The sequence below is a fragment of the Nannospalax galili genome, unplaced genomic scaffold (genome assembly GCF_000622305.1).
Source record: "Nannospalax galili isolate Female #2095 unplaced genomic scaffold, S.galili_v1.0 scaffold853, whole genome shotgun sequence".
Taxonomy (NCBI): domain Eukaryota; kingdom Metazoa; phylum Chordata; class Mammalia; order Rodentia; family Spalacidae; genus Nannospalax; species Nannospalax galili.
This window is the reverse complement of record NW_008332825.1, coordinates 1,168,895-1,186,308: the sequence shown is the minus strand read 5'-3', so window position 1 is coordinate 1,186,308 and position 17,414 is coordinate 1,168,895. Positions and strand designations below refer to the sequence as shown.

The 17,414-nt window shown below is 42.9% G+C and overlaps 1 protein-coding gene across 1 annotated transcript in view; it reads left to right on the top strand.

Moving 5' to 3' along the window:
- The window catches only part of Supv3l1 (Suv3 like RNA helicase), a 32,506-nt gene extending 21,600 nt beyond the window's left edge, over window positions 1-10,906 (top strand). Inside the window, exons 11-15 of the mRNA XM_008827812.3 lie at window positions 3,155-3,374; window positions 4,319-4,399; window positions 4,789-4,965; window positions 9,366-9,514; window positions 10,455-10,906. Of these exons, the coding sequence (XP_008826034.1) occupies window positions 3,155-3,374; window positions 4,319-4,399; window positions 4,789-4,965; window positions 9,366-9,514; window positions 10,455-10,869 (1,042 nt within the window). The 3' untranslated portion in view covers window positions 10,870-10,906. The remainder of the gene's footprint in view (window positions 1-3,154; window positions 3,375-4,318; window positions 4,400-4,788; window positions 4,966-9,365; window positions 9,515-10,454) is intronic.
- The last annotated feature ends 6,508 nt before the right edge of the window (window positions 10,907-17,414 follow it).

Here is a 17,414-nt window from a genome sequence, read left to right as displayed (position 1 = left end):
TGTTAATCTCTTCTTGGTTTAGTTTTGGTGGTTCCCATGCCTTTAGATATCTTTCCATTTCTTTTAGGTTTTCAAATTTAGTAGCATATAGGTTTTTAAAGTATTCCCTTATAATGTTCTGTATCTTTCTGGTGTCTGTGGTGATGTTTCCTCTTTCATCTCTGATTTTGTTGATTTGGAGGTACTCTTTCTTTTGGTTAAGTGGGCTAGCGGTCTGTCAATCTTGTTTTTCTTTTCAAAGAACCTGCTCTTGGATTCCTTCGTTCTTTGTATTGTTTTCTTTGTTTCTATTTCATTAATTTCTGTCCTGATTTTTGTTATTTCTTGTCTGCTGGGTTTGGGTTTCATTTATTGTTGCTTTTCAAGTGTCTTGAGTTTCAATGTTAAGTCGTTTATTTGTGTTCTTTCTGATTTTTTTAATGTAGGCACTTATAGCTATAAACTTCCATCTAAGGACCGCTTTCAGTGTGTCCCAGAGGTCTTGTTGTGTTATGTCCTTTTCATTTAGTTCCGGGAATGCTTTTATTTCGACTAGGACTTCTTCTGGTGTTGATTGTAAGCTTTTTGCATTGTGATCTGATAGAATGCATGGAATTATTTCAACCTTTTTGTATTTGTTGAGGTTTGTTTTGTGCTGCAGTGTATGGTCGATTTTGGAGAAGGTTCCATGGGGCACTGAGTAGAAAGTATGTCCTTTGTTGCTTGGGTGGAGTCCATTTGATATATGGTATTGTTTATTTCAGATGTCTCTGTTAATGCTCTACCCTGTTGACCTATCTAATGGAGATATTGGGGTATTGAAGTCCCCAACTATAAATGAGTTGGGATTAATCTGGGTCTTAAAGTCCTGTAGTATTGTTTTTATGAAGTTGAGTACACCAGAGTTTGTTGAATATATGTTCATGATTGTTTTATCTTCTTGGTCAATTGTTCCTTTGATCAGAATGAAGAGGCCTTGCACCAGAGTTTGGTGAATATATGTTCATGATTGTAATATCTTCTTGATTTATTGTTCCTTTGATCAGAATGAAGTGGGCCTCTTTATCTCTTTTGATTAGTTTTAGTTTAAGTCTACTTTGTCAGATATTAGAATTGCAATGCCTGCTTTTTTCTTAATACCTCTCTTGGTATATTTTTTTCCATCCTTTCATCTTAAGATAGTGCCTGTCCTTGAAAGTGAGATGGGTTTCTTGCACACAACAAAAAGATGGGTTTTGTTTCTTAATCCATTCACATAGTCTGTGTCTTTTGACTGGGGAGTTCAGTCCGTTAATATTTAAAGTTATTAATGAAAGATGTCTATTGAATCCTGTCATTTTTATTTCTTTTCACATTCTTGATATAGCTGTACTTTTCCACAGTTATACCTTCATTGAATTTCTTCCCCAACCCCTTGGGTATAGTCACTGGTTCCTCTGGATCTAGGGTTATAGTCGGTCGTTTTATTTTATTTAAAAATTTTTTTAGACAGGGTCTTTCTGTAGCCCTAGCTGGCCTAGAACTCACTATGTAAACTAGTCTGGCCTCGGTCTCACAGATATATACCTGCCCCTGCCTATTGAGTGCTGGGACCAAAGGTGTGCACCACCACACCTGACAGCACTAAAATTTTGGGGGTTTTTTTTTTGGTTTTTTTTTTCTTGAGATAAGGTCTTCCTGTAGCACCAACTGGCTTGGACCTTGGTTTGACTGATCCCCATCTCACAGAGATCTGCCCACCTCTGCCGCCCTAGTGTTGGGATTAAAGGTGTGTGCTACCACACCATGCTAGCACTAGGATTTTTGAGTGCTACCCTCTACTAGAAATGACCAAGTGTTACCTCACTAATTTTCAGTTTCTTAGTCACTGGATGTTCAAGCCCTTGTGTGTTTGTATGAAGGCTGGGTGGTGGGGGCACTAAACATTATCTCTACTTATGGCAGTGTTATGCCTAATGTTCTGCTCTTTGTAACAAAGACAACTAGACTATTATGAATCAAAAAACTACCAATAGTTCTTAGCTTCTAAATCTGTGTGTCTGTGTGTGTGTGCGTGTTTGAAACAGTCTTGCTAAGTTGCACAGGCTTTCCCATCCCTTGAACTTACTCTGTAGCCCAAACTGTCCTTGAGCTCTTGGCTTGGTTCTTTTGTTTGTAGTGTTTTGTTTTTAGATGGTAGTATCACTGTATTGTCCAGGCTGGCCTCAAACTGCTGGATTCAGGCAATCCTACCTCAGCGTCTCAAGTACCTAGGAGTACAGGGTCTGCCATTGTTCTGGCATGGTTAACTTTGTAACATAGTGTGAAAACATTTTATTTGAAGCCATTTTCTGTAGCTTGTTAATTTCCGTATCATATAGTTCACCCACTCAAAGTGCAGTTATTATTTTTTTTTTTTGTAAATATACACAGTTACTAAAACATACTGCTTAAGAGCTGGGCATAGTGGTATGTCCTACATACAGTTCCAGCACTTGGGAGGCAGAGACATGAGGATCTCTGTGAGTTTGAGGCCAGCTGAGGCTATAGGAAAACCAAGCAAAAAACCAAATTAAAACAAACAAAAAACCCCTAAAAACATATTGCTTGAAGGGAAGAAGAATTACCAACAAGCCTCTTATTTGGGGTGGGGTGGGGCTCTTTTTGAGACAGGGTCTCCCTGTCGACCCAGCTGCCTGGAACTCTTATATAGACCAGGCTGGCCTTGAACTCACGGAGATCTACCTGCCTCTGCCTCCCAAGTGCTGGGATTAAAAGTGTGCACTACCACTCCCCACTCTCTCTCTCTCTCTTTTTTTTTTTTTTTTTTGGTCTTTTTGAGACAGGGTCTTCCTGTAGCCCCAGGCTGTCCTGGAACTCACAGAGATCCACCTGCCTCTGCCTCCTCTTTTTCTTATTTTTAATTTTTAAACTTTGTTTTGTATTTCTGTTGCCAAGCTGGCCTAGAACTCACTGTATAGCCCAGGCCGCCCTCAAACTCATAATAGGTCTCCTGCCTCAGCCTCCCAAGTGTTGGGATTATTGGTGTGTGCCACCATGCCTGACTTTTCCTCAGTTTTTAAATGTTTGCAAGATTAGATGGGCCTAAATGAGAATCAGACTGAGAACTTCTGTGTTGGCCCAGGTGACAGAGGGATGTGTATAGTCTGTGGGATCACTTTTATTTCTATTTCAGGAGCATAAGGAGAATTGTTTTTTACTCCCTTATAAAGCCCAGTATCAATGAAAAGGGAGAGAAAGAACTAGAACCAATTACCACCTCGCAAGCCCTTCAGATTGCTGGCAGAGCCGGTAGATTCGGCTCACATTTTAAAGAAGGAGAGGTTACAACAATGCATCGTGAGGACCTTGGTCTATTAAAGGAAATTTTGAATAAACCTGTGGATCCTATACTGGTAAGGTGTAACATGTTCCTTGCTACTTCTATGTAGAGGACAGTCACTCCTGCACCCATCTCTTGCCTCAGAAACAATTTTGTGTCAGGGAGACTGTATCAAGAAGGCTTTCCTTGGGGCTGGAGAGATGGCTCAGCAGTTAAGAGCACTGGCTACTCTTGCAGAGGACCCAGGTTTGGTTCCCAGCACCCCCATGGTGGCTAACAACTGTGTATAACTCCAATTCCAGGGGATCCGACACCTCTTCTGACTGAGGGCATTGCATGATATAGGTGCATCTATATGCATGCAAGCAAAACACTCATACATGTAAAATAAAAATAAATAAAAAAGAGTGTTAAGTCTCTAGGTGTCTCCTGTGCAGTTGGCCCCCCTGCCCTCTCCCCGTTCCTCATTCTTACATTAAGATGCCCCTCTCTGGGACTTTGTCTTTGACCTCTCCCCTCACCTTTTCTCTCTCACTCTTTTCCTTATTCTTACCTGTGGGCATTGCTAAACACTGTGTTGTAAAAAGAGATAACTGACCTCCAGTGCAGACATTTTCTTCTATGTGTATGTATGTGTGTATGTAAATTTTATTGCCATGGTTAAAGTAACTGGAGTTTCCTTGCTAGTTTTTAGTCACTGGAAACTTGGAGAATTGTTTTATCCTTAAGGCATTTTTGGTATTCTGTCAGATCATAGTAGGTTTTAGAAATAGGGCTGAAATATAACCCAAAGACTATACATATAATCTATCATTTCTATTAATTCTATCAGCATTTCTAATTGGCAATAAATGGCAAAAATGGTCATGTCTCTCACCTGAAATTACTGAAATTCTTGGCATGGAACTCATTTGGGGAGATCTTAGCCTAAACCTAGGACATTATTTTAGAAGAAAATCACTTTAAAAGTGAGAAAATATTAGCTCATGGTTATCTCATCTTTTGCTTTCGCTGAAGGCAGCTGGTCTTCATCCAACTGCTGAGCAGATTGAAATGTTTGCCTACCATCTCCCTGAGACAACGCTGTCCAACCTCATTGTAAGTGGAAATGCACATCTATGTCACTGACTGGCTCACCTCTTGGGGGAAGTGGTTAGTCTGCCTTGTGTAGTTGCTTCATGTGAAATTTATTTTGCTGTGAAAACACAGAACTCTGGGAGTGCAAGATGTGGTTGTTCATCCCTGTAAGCCTAATACTCTGGAGGCTTAGGCTGAAGGCCTCAGAGTTGTGGGCTAGCTTGGGGAACATAATGAGATACTGTCTCAAAAACAGCTATCTAGGAGTTTTGCCCAATTTTTCAAGTTAGGGAGACTGGGGGAAATTTAAAACAGCTTTCTGGAAGCATGCTAGGGGTCTTCTGTGGATTTGACTACTTTCTTCACACCCAGTGAGGCATCCAGTAATTTCCTATATGTTTTTCTCCCAGGATATTTTTGTAGACTTTTCACAAGTGGATGGACAGTATTTTGTCTGCAATATGGATGACTTTAAGTTCTCTGCAGAGTTGATCCAGCATATTCCGCTAAGTCTACGGGTGAGGTATGTGTTCTGCACAGCCCCCATCAACAAGAAGCAGCCTTTTGTCTGCTCATCACTGTTACAGGTGCGTCATTAGCTTATGTTACTTTGAATTGTCCCAAATTGATGTGTTTTTCCCCAAACAATACTTCAAAGTAAAACACTTGGTAGAGTACTCTGAAGTATGAGAAACTTTATTAAAAAAAACTTAAAGTGACCTGATAATTTTTGAGGGACACCCTTGCCTTGTACTTGAGCCTGTATGGTAGCCTCTGTGAAAAAGCCAAAACAGAAATAATTAAATCAGTGGCTAGAGGGATTCAGATTAAAGGTGGCGGTAATACTCAGTTTCCTTACCCATTTGCAGTGGGATGTGGGTCTGTGACTTGAGAGGAGCACAGAATTCTGGGAGGAAGAGCAGTAGAGCTGTTTCCTACCTGCCTGTGCCCTTGCATACCCATAGCTCCTGCTTGGCATGCCTTCCCTACCCCACTGAACTCCAGGCTCTTCTCTGGCGACTCACTGCCATCTGCAGGGTTAGTGTTCTGCATATGGGCTCTATTCCACCAAATCTGCCTCTAAGTTTACCTTTTAAATTATTATAAAATATATGAATAATACACTTTCTTTTTAAGCCAAATTAATACATTAGAGATGGGTTGAAATTGGCTGCCATCCCTTGGCCCAGGCATCTGGAAGAACTGCCTGCTGTTAGTTTATGTCTTCATATGTGTTTCCCTTTGCATCTCTCTGTATACATGTACCCGTAGGAATCCCAGTTTTGTCTCGTTGGTGCATTTTCCCATCAATTGATAATGAATTATTCTGCAGCCTGCCATTTTCCTTTTCTCTTAATAGCATGTCTTAGAGATCTGGGTTTAGGTTTCCTAGAAAATACGTTTCTTGTTGCTGGAATTGGTGGAACTTAGCCAGGATATTGGGGGGGCGGGGGGAGGTTATGGGACAGTCTTCAGCTGCTGTATGCTGGAGTCATCTGACTAGAGCTGGCTCCCATGGCCTTGACCTTGTTTACATTGTCCATCAAGCAACTGTTCCAACCAAGTAGGAGCTTTTTGCCGGAGTAAGAGGAATCTCTGGAACAGTGTAAGTCAGCAGTTGCTCAAATCTTCTGTTGAGAGTTTAGAATGTGAATTCTAGAGATTTTTCCTTTTGGAAGGGAGACTATCATTCCTGAACGATAAAGAGCTCAATGGTCCTGGTGGCCTCTGGTGCCACTTGGGAGGGTGATTTTGGAATTTTGTTCTACAGAGTTCCTTTAGGGCTAGCTGCTAGAACGACGTGTCTCAGTGGGTGAGCCTCTCCCTGAGCGCTCTGGGAGGCCTCCTACCTAGCTTTTATGCTTCTACTTCTTGCTTGTGGCTAAAACTACTAAAGTCATTGCTTAAGAGAACTCGAGAACTCATGCATGTCCTACTTCACAGAGGTCAGCAGGTCACATTTCCATCCTTCGTGGCTGTCCGACTTGTCTTTTGTTAAACTTAATGGGATGTACCCAACTGAATTTAATAAAATCATAACTTTATTTATATCCTTCCTTTTTTCCTTCTTTCTTTGTTCTTTGGGGGTGGGGTTGTGTGTTTGTGTGTGGTGTTTTGTATTTTTGAGACTTGCTCTCATGATGTAGGCTGGCCTTGACCTCACAGATCTCTACCTGTCTCTGCCTTCTGAGTGCTGGGATTAAAGGTTTGTACCACCATATTGGCTTTTTTAAATTATTTTTATTTTATGTGTTTGAGTGTATTGCCTGCATGTATGTGAGTGCATCTGTGTCATGCAATGCCAGGGAGGTCAGAAGAGGGCTCCGGATTCCCCTGGAACTGGAGTTAAGGACAGTTCGTAGCAGCCATGTGGGTGCTGGGAATTGAACCTGGGTCCTCTGCAAGAGCAGCAGTTAAGCAGATGCTTCTTAACCACTGAGCCATCTCTCCAGCCCCCTAGAGTCTTGTTTTATAATCCAGTCTGGCCTTGAACTTGCTATGTAGACCAGTCTGACTGAACACAGAATCCTCCTACTTCAGTTTTTCAAGTGTTAGAATTAGAAGCCTGTAACACTACCTCCAGCAAATCATAACAGTGTTAAGCCACAGTTGGTCTAAAATGTCCTCGCCTCTCTGAAGTATTGATTTTGCTTAGGTTAAACAGAGATAATTTGCCTTAGTTTAGAAATGAAACATGGGGTTTGTAGTACAAGTTATATGGAATAATGCCTAATGTCTGAGGTACAGCATGGTTTTCCTTCTCTTTTTAGATTTCTAAACTTTTATTCATGTATTTGTGTGTGGAGGGGTGAGGGGGGTATGCATACATATGGAGGGGTGGGAATGTATGTACATGTATGTGGAGGGGTGGGGTGTGCATGCATGTGGAGGCCAGAAGTTGATGTGGGGATTCTTCCTTTATCACTCTTCACCTTAATTATGTGTACATATCTGTGTCTGTATTGGGTACATGCACATGTGTGTGGTTGCCTGCAGAGTCCAAAAGAGAGTGGCAGATTCCTTGTAGCTAGAGTTACTATTACTGCTGGAGTTATCAAGTAGTGAGTTGCTTGATATAAGTACTGTGAACTGAACTCAGGTCATCTGCCAGAGTGATACATGCCCCTAACCACTGAGCCAATTCTAGCCCCTCTGCCTTATGTTTTGAGACAGGCTCTCTCACTGAACCTGAAGCTCAGCAATTTAGCAAGGCTGTCTGGTCAGTGAGCTCTAGGGAGCCACCTGTCTCTGCCTCCCAAGCACTGGGATTACTTATGTGTATTGTACTTAGCTTTCTATGTGAGTGGTCTGGAGGGATCTGAATTCAGGTCCTCATGCTTGCCTAGCAAGCACTTTACCCACTAAGCTGTCTCTGCAGCCCCTTTTCTTTTATAGACAGAGTTGTATGTAACCTAGACCAGCCTTAGAGTCTCTGTGTAACCAAAAGTGAATTTAACTCATGATCCTCCTACCTCCAACCTCCTGAGTGCTGAGATGTACCCTACCCAGCCTGGATTACAGCACAGTTTTCAGAGCACATTTTTCCAGTGTCTTGTGGTTCAAGACAGGCATGAGGTAGTCTCATGTTATGCGTGAGGAAGCAGAAGCAGAGTGGTGACCTGGCCAAGGCCACACAGCTACTAGGAGGCAGAGTTAGGATCAACTCACAACCGGCTTTGTAACATGACACCTTCAAAGGATTTTTTTTTTTCTTTTGTTTCTTTTTGTTCTGTTTTGTTTTTTAAAGTACTGGGGATTGAACCCATTCCCTTATGCATGCTAGACAAGTACCCTACCACTGAGCTATACCCCCAGCTCAAAAAGTTTCATTTTATTAAGGAGGATACTGACAAGATAGAGAAAATTAAGCTTCTGTTTGAGGATATGGGACATGATGAGGGAGAAATGTGTCTTCTGGAACTACCTGCCCCTAGCTCAGAGTTTCACATACCCATAAATAAGACTTAACAGATGTATTACTGTTCTTGTTGCCGTGACCAAATACCTAACAAAAAACAACTTAAGGAAAGGTTTATTTTGGCTTTCAATTGAGAGGATGCAGTTCATCCTGGCAGGGAAGGCATGGTGGCAGGAGTGTGAGGCAACTAGTCATCTTGTGGGAGTACTTGGGAAGCAGAAAGTGGACAGGAAGTGGGGTCCGGCTTTCAAAGTTCAAAGCCAACATCCAGTGATCATCTTCCTTTAGCACAGCCCCATCTCTTAAAGATTCCACAACTGTGCCACCAGCTAGGGACAAGTATTCAAACAAATGAGCCTATGGAGGACATTTTACATTCAATCTCTTAACAAGGTAGTCTACAACTTTTGATACACACATTATTGCCTTGACTTTCGAGAAAAGAAAAAAGACTTCCTTTTGGTAGTGGGGATTGAACCTAGGGCCTGTGCTTTCTAGGTAAGTACTCTACCACTGAGCTACAGCCAGACCCCTTGCCTTTTTAACTTGAAGTAGGATCTTGCTCTGTTGCCTAGGATGATCTTGAACTCATTGTCCTCCTGCCTTAGCCTCCCAAGTACTGGGATTACAGATTCATGCCATCATGCCTAACAATGATTTATTTATTTATTTATGTATTTTGTGTGCAGTGGCAAGCATGCCATGATTGTACATGTGGAAGTCAGAGAGCAATTTGCAAGAGTCGGTTCTGTCCTTCCCATGTGTTCTAGGGATCTAACTCAGGTCACCAGGCTTATCAGAAAGTGCTCTGACCCAGTGAGCCATCTCATTGGCCCTGTTTTAATTTGTTTTGTCTAGTTTGAGACAGGGTCTCCCTGTAGTTGCCAGCTGGCCTGAAACTTGCTGTGTAGGTCACACTGGCCTCTGATCTCACAGAGATTTACCTGCCTCTGCCTCCTGAGTGCTGGGATTAAAGTCTGTCTTTTGAAACAACAACAGTTACTGTGTTGTCTTCCTTTTTCTTTTCAAACCTGAGGTTTCTGGTTCATTTTACCAAACTTCTCTCAGTTTGCCAGGCAGTACAGCAGGAATGAGCCCCTGACGTTGGCATGGTTACGCCGATACATCAAGTGGCCCTTACTTCCACCTAAGAATATTAAAGACCTCATGGATCTTGAAGCTGTCCACGATGTCTTTGATCTCTACCTGTGGCTAAGGTACCAAACCTTTTCCATTATATGCTCTCATTTTTTCTAAACGCTAGGGCCAATCAAAGATTTTATGGGTGGGAGTTCTTCTTTCAAACTGGTGACCTACTTGGTAGGTGCTCTGTGTTGTGTTTTCCATGGAGATACTTGAGTCTGGTTTATACTCATTTCCAAAAGACTTGAGTGAGTTCTTAATGAGTCTCCCTAAGATAGACCAGTGAGAAGGCAGGCTAGACCATTGCTGCTGAGAGAATGGTCCTCGGTCTGAAAACTTTGGTACCCAGTGGACTGTTTAGAAGAATCTTGGCTCCATCCTAGACCTTCTTCTACATGTTTAAAATTTTTAATTATAGCCAGGTGTGGTGACACACATCTTTAATTCCAACACTCAAGAGGTAGATTCCTGTGAGATCAAGGCCAGCCTGTTCTATTCAGTGAGTGCCAGGCAAGCTGGGGCTACAGGGAAACAATATCTCAAAAATAAAAAAAATTTTGTGTTTGTATGATGGGGGGCACATATGTACAATGTGTGTGTGTAGGTTAAGAGGCCAACTTTGTGGAGTTGATTCTCTCCTTCCATATTTTTCCTGGGTTCTGGGTATCCAATGAGGTCACCAGGTTTGAGAAGTAAGCACCTTTACCTCCTGAGCCATCATGCTGCCCATATTGTGCATTTTAACAAGATCCCCAGCCTATTAACTTGTACCTTGACATTTGAGGAGCCTTGTTCTGGAGCAGAGCTACTCAGAGGAGGAACATGTTCCTGTGGCAGAGCACACTAGAATCCCCTGAGATGGGTGCTGACTCAGCCTTGTTGTGTTGGGGCAGAAATCAAGGTTGAGCACAGGGACTGGATAGAGTCTGTAGAACACAGGGATTGTTAGTGTTGGAACAGTAGGTTGTTGCAATTGACTGAACTATTGCAGTAATGCTTTTGTCCTTTTCCCAGCTACCGATTTATGGATATGTTTCCGGATACCGGCCCTGTTAGAAACCTCCAGAAAGAACTGGATGCCGTTATCCAAGATGGCGTGCACAATATCACTAAACTGATTAGAATTTCTGAGTCACACAAGTTTTTGAATCTGGAGAACTTGCCCTCAGGGATCCAGATGCATATGTCGGGAACCCTAAAGAGCCAGACAAGAAGGACACGCAGCACCAAAAGTGTGGGGACTAGACCTGAGGCTCCCTTGGACCCCAGCACTGGGGAGCTGCCCCTGGCCTCCAGATTGGTTCAGCAGGGACTCCTTACCCCAGACATGCTGAAGCAGCTCCAGAAAGAGTGGCTGGCACAGCACCCTGAACAGGGCAAAGAAAAAACAGGGACGCGAAGAAAGAAGAAGGACCCCAATTCCGACTAGATTTTTTTTAATTTCTAAAATAAAAACTGACTTTAAATCCTTTTGCTCACATGCGTTCACCACCTACAACAAGTATTATAGCCATCTTGTGCTTTATTTTCTGTACAGAAATGTAAATCCCTAAAGATATCTAAAGTATGCATTGTTCCAACAGGAACCATACTGGAGTGTCAGAAATTTTACTTGTTTTCATGTAGTGGCCTTGTGTATGGTAGCACCGAGACTGCCCTATCAGGAACGCTGCATGGGAATCACAGCAGTGTGGGGGAGTGTTGACCTATTAGTGAGGATGTCACTGATGGAATTTTTTTGAAAGTTTTTTTATTATATATTTAATAATGTGTATGTGTGTGTCTGTGTGTAGGTATGTGCCTTTGAGTACAATTGCCCACAGAGGCCAGAAGTATCAGCTCACCCTGGAACTGGACATAGAGTTGCCTGATGTGGTTGCCGGAAGTTGAACCCAGGTCCTCTGGAAAGGTGCTCTTAACTGCTGAGCCATCTCTCCAGCCCCACGGATGGAGTTCTTTGGAACACATTGCTGTCCGTTGCAGCTACTACCAGAGATTGCACTAGAGGCTGGAAGTACAGCGTAACAAGATGAGGGCAGGGACAACTGTTAGTGCACTGCTCTAACACGGTCAGTCTTTGTGAAAAGAGTGAATGTGAATGTAGACATAAACACTGGAAAGGGGGCTGCAGAGATGGCTCAGTGGTTAAGAACACTGGTTGTTCTTGCAGAAGACCTGGCTTTGAATCCCAGCACCCACATGGCAGCTAACAACTGTCCATAACTCTAGTCCCAGGGGTTTGACAGCCTCTTCTGACCTCCACGGGCATTGCATGACACGGGTGCACTTAACCTACATGCAAGCGATACACGCATACACATTTAAAAAAAAAAAAAGGAAAGAAGGGCAGTAGGGGAGAGCAGCGAGTGTTAAGTGGGGCAGTCGGCCCTGCTCAAGGCCAGTCTCTTGCATGGTGGCTTCTCGTTTGTCCAAAGCGTTTTCAGCCCTGGTTAGAAGCGTAGCTAAGAGAAGCTTAAAGATCTTAGCTTAGGAGTTGAATGGGCACAGGCAACCCTTCTCAGCTCTACAGCTGTGTCACCGTGCTTTGTAAAGCATGGCATCTGCCTCTGAAGATGTGGACCATCATACTTAGAGTAGCTGGGAAGTGATGATATGGTGTTTAGTTCGGGGACTGGCCACAGGAAGCATTTCTTAAATGAGCCTGAAGATCTGTCCAGACTGGCCGAGTCTAGAACTGGGCATTCTGAGAGGTGAGCCAGTGTCCTGAACATTTGCTGGACTAAAGCTGACTTCAGAGCAGAGTCAACCCAACTGCCTCAAATTGGGCCAGGAAACAGCATGAGTGTTTTGGCTTCATGTATGTAAGTATATCATGTACATGGCTAGTGGCCACGGAGATGAGAACATCAGATTCCCTGGAACCGGAGTTAAGGACAGTTGTTAGCTGCCGTGTGTGGGTGCTGGGAACTGAACCTGGGTCCTCTGCAAAAGCAGCCAGTGCTCTTAGCCGCTGAGCCATCTCTCCAGCTCCAAGATGCAGTCTTCATTCTTCAGACCTTATCATCACTGTTTCCCTTGTGGGTAAAGGGATGGTGAGGTGGTCAGAAGGGTATATTTCTTTGGATATCCCGTGTTGGGCAACTCTAAATTTTAGAACTTCCTTTTCTCTCTAACTTATGACATGCAGTCATTCTTGTCCATGCGGCCTCACAAAATGCCCATGGACAAATGGATGGTGGATTTGGTCCCATTATATCATTGACTGGCCCATCACAGTGTGCATGTTCCCCTTTTCTCCAGTTGGGGGCCAGAGATGCTTAAGAGAAGAGATGCTGAGAGGCAAGTCAAATTGTCAAAGCCTCTGATAAGAGGTGGGGTGTTCTGAAGGGCTACCAAGCATAGCTAAAGAATGGTGGTGACTGGTGGTGGCTTGCACTTTCAACCCTTCCCTTCTCAGGACGGGAGGGTGCTGTGGTTAAGCAGAAGAGACTAAGATGATGAGGCACACAGGAAGACTAGTTGGTTGGAGTGGCCCTGGATAAGTCTCTGCAGTGAGCTGAAAACTGTTACCATGAGGCAGCCTGGACTTTCTTATTGAAGCTCACTGTGTCACTTTGTGGGCTTCTGTTAATTCCCTGCTGTGCACTTCGTTGTGATCATGTTCTCACCATTTCTGAAACAGCTCTTTCCATTTCCTCTTGCAGTTTTCTAATAAGCTTTTGTTTTGTTTTTACATTTTTTAATTGCCACTGGCTCTTTTTAAAAACAACTTACTGTGAATCATAGCTTTGCAATTCTGCCATCACAAACCATCAGTCTCATAAGCCCAGAACCAGTCATAATTAGAATGCAGTCATTCTGGTTCAGCTCAAATAGACATATGTAGGTTATAATGAACGGTGCTGAGAGACAAGCAGATCATGCTAAGATTTCCTTCTTTCACAGCTTTAGGATGTAGAAATCTGAACAGAAATTGCAGTGTTTATACACATGCATCTGAGTCATCACTGGAAGCATCTGTCAAAGTAGGACTGAGCTTTTGGAGACTGCATTTTTTATTATTTGATGAAGACTGAATTTAAGAAGGTATTTCTAGCAAATGTGGGTAGAGTTGGCCCTTTAAGATTCTTCTGTCTGCCTTCTGTTGTGCCTTAGAGTAATGTAGCTGTATTACAGACTAAGCTACCACATGTGGTTTTTATGCATGGGTTCTAGGGATCAAACAGTCAAGTGGCAAGCGCTTTTAACCCTCGTGGGTTAAAAGCTGGCCCTTTGTTTGTTTTTGTTGTTGTTGTTCTTTTGTGGAGTTGGAGACTGAACTAACACCTGCCCCTGAATTACGTCCTTGGCCTCACTTAAGCTATTTTAAAAATTATTTTGTGAGGAATAAACAGAAACCAGACAGTTGCTTTCTCCACTCTCTGTTACTTAGCTCATTGATTTTTGTCTAAGTTTTGCATCTCCTATCTCCTGGATTGTCATTTTGAAACAGTATCAGGTAGAGATCTCTGTGTAGCCTGGGCTGGCCTCAAGCTTGTGATTTCTTGCTCAGCCTCCCTGTATACCACCATAACTCTATTCCATTTAAAAAAAAAAAAAAAAAACAGAACAGCCCTTTTTTGATGTACTGGATATTGTCCTAGGGGTTTGTACATGCCATTCAAATACTCTACACTAAACTGCACCCCCCCACCCTTGCTAGTCTAGTTTTTGTATTTTTAATTCTTTAAGAACTATTTGAAGGGGCCGAAGAGATGGCTCAGTGCTTAAGAACACTGACTGTTCTTGGAGAAGACTGGGGTTCAAATCCTAGCACCCACATGGCAGCTAACAACTGTCTATAACTCCAGTTCCAGAGGATCTGATGGCCTCTTCTGTCATCCGTTGGCATTGCACGACACGGGTGCACTTATTTACATGCAGGCAATACACTCAAAAATAATAAAATATTTTTTAAAAAATCATTTGAATTTTTTGGTTACATATTTTTATCTTGGTGGTGGTCAGAGGGCAACCTGTGGGAGTTGATTCTTTCTCCCCACCATGTGGGTCCTGGGAATCGAACCCAGGGCATCAGCCTTGGTGGTACACACCCATTCCCACTGAGCCTACTATTCTGTTTTTTAAATAAGCATTTTAAAGTGATACTCAACTGAAAGTTCCTTTTTTCTTTTTTTTTTTTTTTTTTTTTGGTCTTTTTGAGACAGGGCCTCCCTGTACCTCCAGCTGTCCTGGAACTCACTACGTAGACCAGGCTGGCCTTGAACTCACAGAGATCTGCCTGCCTCTGCCTCTCGAGTGCTAGGATTAATGGCGTGTGCCATCACGCCCGGCCTCCTTTTTTCATTTTGAAAACCAAGAACGGGGCTGGAAAGAGGGAAGAAGGGAATGGTGGCATTCTAACTGCTGACAGTCCCAGTTCTTAGAAAGTGGAGGCTTTCTGGGCTGGAGAGATGGCTCAGTGGTTGAGTACTGACTGCTCTTGGAGAGGACCAAGGTTTGATTCCCAGCACCCACATGGTGGCTACGAACTATCCTTAACTCCAGTTCCAGGGGAATCCAAAGCCCTCTTCTGACCTCCATGGCATTGGATGACACGGGTATACTCACATACATGCAGCCAATACACTCATACACATAAAAGAAAAATAATAAATTTCTTTTTTTTTTTTTTTTGGTCTTTTTGAGACAGGGTCTCCCTGTAGCCCCAGCTGCCCTGGAACTCACTATGTAGACCAGGCTGGCCTTGAACTCACGGAGATCTGCCTGCCTCTGCTTCCTGAGTGCTGGGATTAAAGGTGTGCATCACCATTCCTGGCTAAAATATTGTAAAAAAAGAAAGTAGAGGCTTTCTGAGGGAAGGAGAAGAGTCCTTGAGAGGATGCATGGCTCCATCTGTGAAGTCTGAATTCTATGCAGTGGTGTCAACCCTACCTGATTCACATGACTTAGTTATATGTATCCATTCTTAGAAATGATTTTCACCTAAAGTACCAGTTCTGTCTTGTTAATTTTCAGTAATATTACAACTCCTGTGTTTTCACGCATACCCTTTTTTGAGGCAGGGTATCGTGCCACAGGCTTTTTAAGGCAGGGTATGATGTATCACAGGCTGATCTTGAATTCCCTGTGTAGCCAAGGATATCCTTGAACTTCTGCTCTCTGTCCTGGGATTATAGGCATGCATCACCATGCACAGCATTTTATGCTATGCTGGAGATGGAACCAAGGGCCTTGTGCATGCTAGGCAAGCTCTCTACCAACTGAGCTATATCCCAGGCCCTTCACTTGTTCTTTAAATCCTACACTTGTCCTAAATGTACCTTTTAATTATACCTTGTTTGTTTGTCTTGCTTTTTTTTTTTCTTTTGCAGGTAGGCAGTACACCATTGCCCACTCTTGCATTGCTCTCTTGCATGGTTCTTGGTAAATCTTGCAGCACTGAAGTTTGGTGTCAGTGCCTTGTGCTAGACTGGTGCTCTACCACTGAGCTACATTCTCAGCCCTGTGACAGCCTTTCAGTCTTTTCTGCTTCTGATGACCTTGACAGCTTTGAATTCTGTTTTATAGACTATTTCTCAGTTGAGATTCTGATGTTTTCCATTCGATTAGACTGGAATTGTGGTGTGTGTGTGTGTGTGGTACCATTCTCATCACCTCATGTCAAGAGCATATGCTACCAGCATGGTGCATGACCATTGATGACCTTGGGTCACCTGGCGAAGCAGTTGGGCGTTTTCCTCCCTTTCCGCAGTGAACTCTTGGAGGGTGGTCACCATGTTAGTTATGCAATACCTCTCTGAGGGTGGAGCATTTACAGAAATTATTTGAAATTCTGCATGGGAGATCTTCCAGATTTATGTGATTTATTCAGTTATAACAGTATGAACTGGTGGAAATTTTATACTTTAGGTTATAATCCAATATTTTCCTGCTCAAATTGCTCACATGTTGGTTATTGGAAGCTCTTTGACATATCCTGATCTCCCTATCATTTGGAGGCTTCATTCTTTTTATTTCCTTATTATTGAAACTTTCCCTTCACCCTTTGAAGGTTTGCTGGAACGAAGTGGCAGCAGATAAAGTAACAGGAGGAAGCTGTAAATGTGAGTCTAAAGTGCAGGAGGACAGTCACAGTGTGGCTGCCGAAGAGCCCAGGGAAGGCCAGGTGCTGTGTACTCAAGGACAAGGAAGGAGGATCGACAGTGACAGCTATGAAGGAGAGTAAATGGTTTTAAGTAAATGAATGGTCTTGATGCTCAGGCAATAGTAAATGATTCTCTTTGTAAATTAAACAGACATAGAAGATGGATGGTAGCCTGTGACAAAACTGTCTAGGTGTTGCTGCATTCTTTCATCTTCCTTCCTTGTAAATATGAAATAAAAGCTCAAAGAAGGGTAAAAGTAATTGTTTCTCCTGTGATGTGTCCAGTCTTTTGGGCAGATAAGGAATAGTAAAGTCTCTTCTAGTATCTGTTGCTTTCTAGGGGCCTTTAGAATTGAAAATGGCCAACAGACCAGGGTGTCATATTTTGGGGTAAATGTCCTGATTCCTGCATATCATGGCACTCACTATGAGATACTCTAAGAGCACCTTGTACATGTACTATCTAGTTCCTTTTTTTTTTTCTTCTTCTTCTTTTTTAAAAGTAGAATATTAGAGGCCAGGCGTGGTGGCCTTTAGTCCCAGCACTAGGGAGGCAGAGGCAGGCGGATCTGTGAGTTCAAGGTCAGCCTGGTCTACGTAGTGAGTTCCAGGCCAGCTGGGGCTACAGGGAGACCCTATCTCAAAAAAACAAAACAAAACAAAACAAAAAAAAAGTAGGGTGTTATTGTCTATAGGGCTTCAGGTTACAAAGCAGGGGTGTGTGTCTGCAAACATAAGTGTATGTATGTATCCGTCTGTATCTATGTGAAGCCAAGTATGAGTTTAGACTGATGTTCAGTAACAGATCATCCTCCTTTTCCCTTTATTATCTGAGCTCTCTCTGACAATGAGAAAGCTCCCTCCTA